This window comes from Herpailurus yagouaroundi, unplaced genomic scaffold, assembly GCF_014898765.1.
Source record: "Herpailurus yagouaroundi ecotype Mexico unplaced genomic scaffold, PumYag 203, whole genome shotgun sequence".
Lineage (NCBI taxonomy): Eukaryota > Metazoa > Chordata > Mammalia > Carnivora > Felidae > Herpailurus > Herpailurus yagouaroundi.
The window spans coordinates 6,983,573-6,994,551 of record NW_024412434.1 but is presented as its reverse complement, the minus strand read 5'-3'; the positions used below and the strand labels follow the sequence as shown (position 1 = coordinate 6,994,551).

The 10,979-nt window shown below is 38.7% G+C and overlaps 1 protein-coding gene across 1 annotated transcript in view; it reads left to right on the top strand.

Annotated features, from left to right (window-relative positions):
* The first annotated feature begins 339 nt into the window (after window positions 1–339).
* MTPAP (mitochondrial poly(A) polymerase) overlaps window positions 340–10,979 on the top strand; it is a 32,991-nt gene continuing 22,351 nt past the window's right edge. The window contains exons 1-4 of the mRNA XM_040451081.1: window positions 340–518; window positions 7,343–7,515; window positions 8,037–8,270; window positions 10,102–10,326. Of these exons, the coding sequence (XP_040307015.1) occupies window positions 365–518; window positions 7,343–7,515; window positions 8,037–8,270; window positions 10,102–10,326 (786 nt within the window). The 5' untranslated portion in view covers window positions 340–364. The remainder of the gene's footprint in view (window positions 519–7,342; window positions 7,516–8,036; window positions 8,271–10,101; window positions 10,327–10,979) is intronic.

Here is a 10,979-nt window from a genome sequence, read left to right as displayed (position 1 = left end):
CACAGGGTTGTTGTAAGGGTTGAGAGCCCGTACGTGTAAAGGTCTGATAAAGAAAAAGTGTTATCACTTACTCTACTCTTAAGTATAGATTCCCAAATAAGTGCTCCTTCCCTATGACCTTGAGGTCCGGTTCTATTTTCATGACTCTATTTGAAAGAGTAGGTGGTGGGCTCGTTCTACGGGGGGCTCTTCTTTTTAGAGAACCGTGGGAGAGCAAAACCAAAACGAATCTGAAAGCAAAGGCATCTTCAGGCCGGCAACTTTCGCCTAGTTTGACCCTCTAGGCTTCCCGTTCCTTATTCCTCAGCACGCATGCGCAGGAGCCAGGTGCCCTTTTCGTCTTCCTGCCTCTGTTACTTTGACAATGGCGGCTCGCGCTGTGGGGTTGTTGGCCAGTTTACCCCTATGTGCTCAGAGAAGTCAAGTGCTGCGTCCTATCCACAGGCTTCTCAGTTGCCCAAGAACTGTGGCCGCAGAAATTAAAAGAGAAGAGCAGTCGTCGGGGAGCGTGGAGACAGGTGATGGCGCCGTGCCCTCGGTTTGCTCTGTAGCCGCGACCCACCGCGGGCGAGGGAAGGGGGAAGAGACTGGGATCGCGGGCGAGCGCGTGGCCTGCGGACACGGCCGAGGAGCCTTTGGCAATAGGGTGAGGTTGTGTCCCATCCTCCTCTAATCTCACTAGGGGAACTTAGAGCCACCCGTTCCTCATGGTAGTAGTGGGGTGTGATGTTAATTCGGGGAGGCCTGTGCACAGTAATGAAGTTGTGTAAATTTTTGTGAAGTTCAGGCCACGAGCACAGTTTGCTTATATTTTATACTTTGATAAAATACAGTGATAACGGTGATGCCACATATCGGTCAGTTGCTTCATTCACAAATGTATCTGATTTACAAGCTGTTGGAGGACGGGTGTATTGAAGCATTAATGAGTAACAGTATTCCCCGCTTCCGAATGTAGGATTCTGCCTGTGAAAATTATTGCCTTTTGCTTTATCCTTTTGGCCGTTTTAGTAACCTGGTAACGGGTTTGCATTCACTGGAACAGGCTGCCGACCCGGAGACGTTCTAAATTTAGATGCTTCTTTGCGTATTATTGAAGCCCTGTTGTGACCCCCAAGAGCTGTATCTTCTGTACAGTTTTTAAAACAATCTAGCAAAAAATGTTTCATTGTCTCCACTTAACAGGTGTAGAAAGAGGCTAAAAGAACCAAGCAACTTGTGTAAGGTTACATATCGAGTTAATTTAGATCTCGAGTGAAGTTAATAGGCAAAATGTTTATTACTACCATTTCTTGGAGCTGTAGTTTTAAGAGAGAAAATTACTTCTGGTAGTAGTTTTATAGTAGGCTGAACAAGTAAAATGTTCCCTCCTAAAATAAATGGTAGGATTTTTCTTCTTCCCAGACTGTAAATAAAGGGTCGTATTGACAGGGAGCGGAAGTGTTACTTAATATGACTTTTCATGGAAATACTGATTGGATTGTTTTTGGTAGAAGCTGCTTCTGTTAAAAATTCTTAAGTAACTCTGGAAATTTGAGTAAGAATTCTGCCAAAGAAGCTGTTTTAATTTAGCATCTGAATAGTGGTTTAAATTTGGGAGTATTTTCATATGCTCTTTGAGAAAATAGAACTCTGTAAAGTTGGTATGAAAGGAGTTATTACTCGTTTATAGATGAGAAAACAGGCTAGTCCAAGTGGCTAGCTCAAACTTATCCATCTATTAAGTAGCAGTGATAAGGAAAAAACCTGATTCCAAGGCTGTACTCTTCATTTAGTACAGCTTTGTTGTTTTTGTTAGAAAATGTGTTTCATTTTGTATCATATAACTGGCTAAATATACAGGGACTCTTGTGGTGTGCAACAAAATCATCATTTGAATTTCTTTTCCATTTTTTTTTTTAAAGCTTTTTAACGTTTATTTATTTTTGGGACAGAGAGAGACAGAGCATGAACGGGGGAGGGGCAGAGAGAGAGGGAGACACAGAATTGGAAACAGGCTCTAGGCTCCGAGCCATCAGCCCAGAGCCCGACGCGGGGCTCGAACTCACGGACCGCGAGATCGTGACCTGGCTGAAGTCCGGCGCTTAACCGACTGCGCCACCCAGGCGCCCCTCTTTTCCATTTTTAAAAAGAGAAGGAAGTAACTGCACCTAATACTCAGAAGCATAAAATTTTATCATTGGAAGGAACTTGGGAAATATCCAGTTGAGGTTTCCATTTAATGTGAGAACTCATTGGAAAACATTCCCAGTAATGTTTTCTAGTAACAAGGAACACACTATTTCATAAATCAGCTAATTCCCTCTTTTGGTTGGGTTCTAATGGTTTGAAAATGTTTGTAATGAGCTAAAATCTACTAATTTCCCATTTCCATGTTAGTTTTGACATAGCTTTCATTTGAGTAGTGGAAAAGAACCCTGATTTTAAGAGTAAGAATATATAGTGTATATAGTGTATTATACTCTTTGGGATGCAGGTGACAGAAGCTAAGTCAAATTAGCTTAAGTAGAAAGGGGAGAATGTACCAACCCATGTAACCAGACTCCAGAAAGAGCCAACTGCTTTAAGGTCAACTGGGTGGATATGGTCAATGTGCGGTAGTGTTTTCTTCAGCTGTTTTTTGGTGGCCTCCTTATCTCAGATTCTTCTGCATGGAGCCATGACCACCAGCAGCTTCAAGTTTACATGCGTATAGCCTTTTCCAAAGGGAAGAGTAAGATAATCTTATACCTAAATTAGAAGAATTCTGAGAAGGAGGTTTTTTTTTTTTTTTCAACGTTTATTTTATTTTTGGGACAGAGAGAGACAGAGCATGAACGGGGGAGGGGCAGAGAGAGAGGGAGACACAGAATCGGAAACAGGCTCCAGGCTCTGAGCCATCAGCCCAGAGCCCGACGCGGGGCTCGAACTCCCGGACCGCGAGATCGTGACCTGGCTGAAGTCGGACGCCCAACCAACTGCGCCACCCAGGCTCCCCGAGAAGGAGCTTTTGATTGATCACACGCCCACCTCTTGGACCAAGAGGAGCTTTCCAAAATAGTCTGATAATCTTAGTCTCTCCGAGGGGATGAGGGTCAGTATCCTAGGTAGGATAACAATATTGACAGCCCCCCACAACCTAATAGAGTGGTTTCCTGCCAGCAGGGGTGTGCTATCACTTAAACAAGGGGGACAGAGGCTAAGCAATCAGATAACAGATAGCAATCTAGAAGATGCTATCCAGCTTATTAGATATTTGATTTTGTGCAAGTTTTTGTTTTTTTTTTTTTTTCTTTTTTACCAGTAATGATAACCTGCTCCATCACAAAGCTTATTCTGAGATTTGAAATAGAGTGTATTTGTAGAGGCTTGGAAAACTGAAGTGCTGCACAAACAGAGGGTTTGCTGTTAAGAGTTGAAGACAGCATTCGGGTTCTCATTAGTTTTCCTCCAGGCTGCAAATCCCGCTTAATCTACAGTAATTCTCTGTCAGCTTCTAGACCTTTTACCACTCCTCGCCAGGTGGTCTCTGTTTCATCAGTATCCTTCATATCCATTATGGCCACAGTAGAACATATACTTCGTACGTGGCCTGACCAGTAAATAGTAAAGAAATGCTGTTATCCCTTGAATTTGTGTTTTTAAGAACATTTGTTTCCATGAAGTTTGGAATTTTATAGATGTATATATATCTGTTCATTCCCTGTGCATATCCCAGAGGTGAAGACGTCGCTTTGACTCATTTTGAGCTTTCATCAAATCAAACTTTTGGGCCTCTTGTATGCAACTGCTGCTAGGTTAATTTTCTTCCCCATTATGTCATTGTGTCTTTATTTATTTTTTTTAATGTGTATTTATTTTGAGAGAGAGAGAGAGCGAGCTATCAGGGGAGGGGCAGAGAGAGAGAGGGAAACAGAGAATCCCGAGCAGACTCTGCACTGTCTGCACGGAGCCCGGTGTGGGGCTGGAACTCATGAACCTGTGAGATCATGACCTGAGCCCAAATCAGGAGCCAGGCACTTAACCGACTGAACCACCCAGGTGCACCACCCAGGTGCCCCGATGTTGTTTTCGATTTTAAGTGCAGGACAGTATTTAGTCTTAGTTTTTTTTTTTTATTAAGTTTATGCTTACCAGATTATGTCATCAAGACCATTGAAATTGAGTCTGTCATAAAATATTAGCACTTACTACTTTTCAGTCTCAACTTTGTGTTATTCGTAGGTTTGATAAACCTTTTATGAGGGAATAAATTCAAACTTCCTGAACTTTTTGTCCCCCCTTCACAACTTTGTCCTCATCATTTTTACCTACTGTTGTTCAGGCCAGAGCTGTAAATACTTTAGATTGTACTGTACCTCTCCCAGCTTTTTAAGCAGATTTCTTCATCTTTTATCAGTCTTCTCTATCAATCTTAAATTCAGTCTCTCTTCTTTCTTAGTGATCAGCTGCAGGGATATACTTGCATAAAAATCAAAGACATCGTATGCAGATGATATTGCCGTATTGTTTGTAATAGTGACAGGAGGTAAACCATCTGAATATCAGTAGAGAATTGGCTAAACTGTGATAAATTAACAAGAATACTTACACAGTTACTTTTTTTTTTTTTACACAGTTACTTTTAAAATGAGGTAGACATATACTGATACAGATACCCCAGTGTATTAAATTTTTAAAGGCATATTATACAACAATGTGAAATATGATTTTGGTAATTTTGTGTAAAAAATGTTTATCTGTGGAGAAATGCAAATATTTGTATATGCCTTAAAAATGTATGAAAACTGGGGCGCCTGGGTGGCGCAGTCGGTTGAGCGTCCGACTTCAGCCAGGTCACGATCTCGCGGTCCGGGAGTTCGAGCCCCGCGTCAGGCTCTGGGCGGATGGCTCGGAGCCTGGAGCCTGTTTCCGATTCTGTGTCTCCCTCTCTCTCTGCTCCTCCCCCGTTCATGCTCTGTCTCTCTCTGTCCCAAAAATAAATAAACGTTGAAAAAAAATTAAAAAAAAAATGTATGAAAACATAGGTACCAAACTTAATGGTTGAGTGTCATTAGGGGCAGAGAACTAGGGAAGGATTTATACTTAAACTTTATAAAATGTAATAATTTGACTTTACTTTTACAATAAGCATTTAGGCAACAGTCTGGACTCCGTAAAAATCAGAGACAAGAATGTGTAAGTGGTAGTTACAAAGGGAAAAGTGGGTGAGGTGGTCTAGGCAGAGCCTATATCAAAAAAAAAAGAAGAAGAAGAAGGAAATAGGGACTAATTGGAAGGACTGTCAGTGGACTTGAGATCACAGTTAATAGTAATAGTCTCTGTCCTCAATATCTAGAAGACATATATTCTTCCATATTGTTAAGTTATTACAACACTGTGAATTACGTTCTTTCACAGATGTTGAAGTAAAGTAATACGCAGGTGGAGGAGATACCTACCATGGGAAGTCAGAAGTCTTCGCAGACCTATGGGAGGATGAATGGGAGTGTCCGGGGCAGAAAATGAGAAGGTGGGCATTCCAGTCAGAGACAAGAAGATAGTCAAAGTTCACAGTGTGTGGGGTACCTTAAGTGAACACTGCAGAAGGAGGAAATGGTAGAAGGAAATGGTAGACGTTGAAGAGGAGAGATGGGGCAAAATGCCAATAACTATCCCCATGCTGTTGGGTTTAGGCTTGATCTTGAATGCAGTAGGGAAGCTATTGAAAGGTTTGAAGCAGGAGAGTCAAAGAATACGACTTTTTTAAAAAGACTTATTTATAAAGATCACTTTGGCACCAGAGAATGGCTTGAAAAGAAAAAGACCAGCGTGAATAAGACCATTTGAGGAATGTGGCTGTTGTGATACAGGCCTTGAAATAAGAGATTGATGTTAAAGAATTGGCATCCGGAATGGAGATGTGGACCCCTATTTAAGAGATGTATTTTCAGCATCTGGTACAGTGAAGGCAGGAATCAAACTCAGCATGTGTTTGATCAGTTAGAAACATGGGGTATGTCAGGGCTAAGAGTTCTGTGGTGTGCCACTGGAGACTGCCTCCAGGCCTTTGCTAACGAACAGGGTTTAGGGTACAGTGAGCTCTTACTGCATTAACACACATTTCTGTCTTGTCCATGAGAATGTCTTGGAGTTTGCTGAGATCAAGGTACAGTGTGTTTGCAGTATTCCTTGATCTATCAGTTTTATAACCTTTTGAAAGGAGTCGAAAAGCATCTGCTGATTTCCATGTTATCAGTTATATTTTCTGTACTATTTAATCTCTTTGGAATTTTTTGTGGGTATTGTTACCAGACTTGGTGGTTTATAATCTCTAGAATCTACCATTCCAGATATTTAAAAGAAACACTTTTAGGCCACCCAACTAGAAGTTACGTATCTTGGAGGAAGAAATATGTTGCTAAAATTCAGCATTTGGCTTTAATACACTCTTTACTTGGTGGTTGATTCTTCGTTTGTGGTCAGTTGATTATTAATATCTAATTCTTGACTGTTACAGCTCTTGTCTTCATTTCCTGTGATGGTAAAGCCCCCAGCCCTAGTTTGGTTTGGAATGAAAAAAGAAATTACCCCTATTTCTTTAGTAAAATTACCATGAATTCTTAAGGACAGCAGCTGAGTTTTAAATTGGTTGATGTACCTGTGATACACAGCACAACATGGTTGGTAACACACTGTTAATTGTTTGAGCTAGATCAAGACCCATGACAAAGAAAAACAACAGTAACTTACTTTAATACATTAAAGTTATTTTGTAAGTTTATTTATTTATTTTGAGAGAGAGAGTGGGGGAGGGGCAGAGAAGACGAGAGAGGGAATCCCAAGCAGGTTCCACGTCTCTGCAGAGCCTGACACGGGGCTCGAACCCATGAACCCTGAGATCATGACCTGGGCCAAAACCAAGAGTCTGACTGAGCCACCCAGGTGCCCCGATACGTTAAAGTTCTAAACTTCATTCTCATTTACACTCAGGTTTATAATAATTTCTTTTAGGCTTTGGTATGTTACAACCTTGTACAGGTTTTATATGTGTGTATTTGGGGTAGTGTTAAACGGGTGATTTTACGTTCTTGATTTGGCTTTTAAAACTTTGTGGATATTTCTCTTTTCAGTGCTCTGCACTGAATGTAGTAAATCAAAACTGGGAAAGTGGACAGTATTAGTGATAATTACAGGAGAATGGTAAATGAAAATCGAAAGTAGTGTAGCTTCATTCTCTTACAGGTGAAGAAGAAAGAAGATGAGATTTGGATAAAGTGGTTTTAGTCAGCTATAAAATCTGTATATACCTTATCAAAATATGCTTTACATTTTATATTTGTGTGTGTGTGTTTATGTGTTGGAAATATTGTCTCATTCGTAGGCTCTGAAGGCAGGACTCCCAAAAAGACATTCTCTGAGGTGCAGAAAGAAAGACGAGAACAGGCACAGCGAACCGTTTTGATACATTGTCCAAATAAAATCAGTGTAAAAAAGTTTCTAAAATATTTATCCCAACATGGACCTATTAATAATCATTTCTTCTATGAGAGCTTTGTAAGTATTTGAAAAACAGTCTGACATTCATGCTTTTGAAAGTTAAAGGTTCCATTCATTATTTGCAGTATGGTAAAGTTAGATTCTCTTTTGATATCTTACATCTCTCTTTAAATTTCTTTAATGATCTTTTTATAGGAGAATAAAAATCCCTATGGCATTATTACTATGGGATTATAAGTAATTTATAACTCACTGATTCCATTATTTGAATCCTTTAAGTAGTCTCTTATCTTACTGATAAAGTCCAAGGGGAGGGGATTTTTGTTTTGCCTTTTAATTTTCTCTTTCATCATTGTTTTCAGCTTGTGTTGACTCTTACCAGTTTATAGTGTTCCTTTTCTTAATCTGCTTGTAATGATTAAAACCAGTGCTTGTGTTAGAAGTGTATCATTTGTAAATTTAAAAAAATCAATATTTTTTTAGTATTAACAATGATTGTTTGGAAATTTGAGCAAAAATGCTATTTAAAATATATCAGTCTGAGATGTGTTCTGTTTTTTCTTACGTTTTTGGCATAGGGTCTTTATGCTGTTGTAGAATTTTGTCAAAAGGAAAGTGTAACTTCACTGCAGAATGGAACTCGTACTCCAAGTATGGGCACAGAGGCTGCAATTCCATTCAGATCACGTGTCTTCAATTTAAAGACGAAGAATCCGTCAAACCCGACTTCGGAACAGTCACGTGTACAATGTAGTATTCATGCACCTCCTTCTAGCAAGAAGCTTCTTGAGTTACTTTGTTACGCAGAAAGTGTAAGTTTGTAGGTATACTTCTCCAATATCTAAAAATATGTGTGTGTGTTTGACATTATTTTCTTTATTATAGGTTCTTATAAAATATTCAGACTACAGAATATGTTGAGTGAAAAGTGAAAGCAGTCCTTCCCCACTCTCCTCCCCCACACTCTGCTTGTATGCCTGGCAAGTAACCACAGTCTTACAGAGTTTTCAGCCTTTGGACTATTCAGGTTTTCTTTCTTCAGTCAACATAATGGCATATAGTTGTACCTGGCATTTTTCTATAAATGTAAAAGTATCTTGGGGCACCTGGGTGGCTTGGTCAGTTGAGTTTCCAACTTCGGCTCAGGTCATGATCTCACAGTTCTTGAGTTCGAACCCATATTGGGCTCACTGCTGTCAGCTTGTTGGATCTTCTGTCCACATGCCCCCCCTGCCCCTGTCCCACTTGTGCTCTCTCAAAAATAAGAAGTATCTCAAAAAAAAAAAAAAACCCAAAAAACCTCATTTCTGATTTAATCTATTTTTGCTGCCCTAACATTGTTTTTATTAGTTTTGGCTTTATCAGTTCATGTTTTTGATCAAAGTGCTATTTTTTGTTTTGATTTTCTAATTTAAAAAGTTTTATTTCTAACCTTACACATTTTCTTTACTCTCTGTTACTTGTTTTCTTGATTTGAACACGTAGTTCAGTTATTTTCAATATTTTTTCCGAATATGGGCATTTGAAGCTATGAGTTTTATTTTAAATACTCCAGTGCACAGTTTCAAAAGGTGATGTTTTTAACACCAGTTTTCTGGTGAAGATACAGGATTACTATTCTGAGGAGTTGAGGGATCTTGGGCCTTGGTTACCTGAAGCATTGCTTATTTCTTGTGTTTCCTGCCTTTAACATTGGTTCTTCTTCCTCCCCAACTTTGTTTAAAATGTCTAGCTTTGTGGTTGTTTTGACCTCTTTCTGGAGCATTTTAACTACTTTCATTCTCCCGAAACAATACTTTATACATATTGCATAAGAAATGCAGTGGTTTTGATTTTTGCCGACGTCATCATTCCTCAGTCCTTTTTTTTCTTTGAAATTAATTTAACTATTTAACCCAATAAATCTAAAATATGCATTTCAGCATATAATCACTATACAGTTATTAATGAGATATTTTAAGTTTTTGTTTCAAAAAAATCATCAGATCTGGTGTGTATTTTGCACATACAGCACAACTCAGATCACACCAGCTACCTTGTCTCCATAATCCTCAAAGACATTGTGAGGGATATTTTCTCAGGGTGCGTAAGCTGTGGGCTTGAGTGTATTCTATTTAAATATTAAATACCCAGATTCCTTGAGTAGGTTAGAGACTTGGGCAGATGATCCCCAGGTTATATGCAGACTGGTTGACTAACCATACTCCAGTTGACCATTAGCCGTAGAGACTTAGTAACCATTTGCCGAATAAATGGATCATGGTCTGGACTAGCAATTGACTCCTAAACTTGTTTCATCAGAATTGCCTATAAAACATACCAAAATTTTGCTTACTGGCCCCAACCACAGAGATGCTGACAATTTAGTTGTGGATTGAAGTGCCAACATTTGTATTTTTATTTTCATTTACTTATTTTTTTTTTATTTTTCTATGGTTTTACACTTTATTATTATTATCATCATCACTCCTCAGTCCTTTTTAAAGGATATTTTTAAAACACCTGCTTTTAGGATGGAAGGAAAAAAGTACATGTTTTTCAGCTCGGTCTCCAAAGCCATCGAATCTCTAGAAGTAAAATGGCAACTATCTTATGTGACCTGTACGTTTTCTATATGTTGCTGTTTTTGTTTTGGCCAGCTAGATAGATGATCAGCTGAACACTCTGCTGAAGGAATTGCAGTTAACAGAGGAGAACACTAAGCTCCGATACCTCACCTGTTCTCTTATTGAAGATATAGCGGCTGCGTATTTCCTGGACTGTACTGTCAGACCCTTTGGCTCTTCGGTGAACAGTTTTGGGAAATTGGGATGTGACTTGGACATGTTTTTGGATCTGGATGAAATTGGAAAATTCAGCGCCAACAAGGTAATTGTATTGCTTTAGGTCACTAAAAGTAATCTTTGGACTTAATAAAATTATAATTTGATTTCTAAACTTTAATAACCATTGTGGTTAAAGAATATGGTTTATTTGATATTAACTCTTTGGAATTGTAAAGTCTTTCTTCGTATTGGTGTAACGTAGAATCATTTTTTGTGACTATTCTACACATAATAAAATGATTATTTTTTCCATGGGTTCTGAAGTTTTTCCATTAGGCCAAGGTTATTCATTGTCTTACTCAAATGATCTGTATCTTAACTAATTTTTTTTAATCTGTGTGATCTAGTTATTGAAATATTTTGAAATCTCATGATGTTTGTTTGGTTTTGTTAATTTCTCCTAGGAATTCTTTTGATTTCTGTTTTGTTCAAAGGCTGTGTTAGCAACGTGTAGGTATATAGGTGTATGATTATTATATCTTCTGACTGGGTTCATTTATCATTAAATTATGTCTTTTATCTCTATACACGCTTTTTCCTTAAATTCTTTTTCGTTAAGATGACCACTTGTTACTTCCTTCACGTATCTTTTGTATCTTCATTTTCAGCCTTTATACATGCTCTTGTATTTTGAATATCTCTGATGAATAGCAGATCACTGAATTTTGTGCTTTTACTCTGATCTTGAGTCTTTGA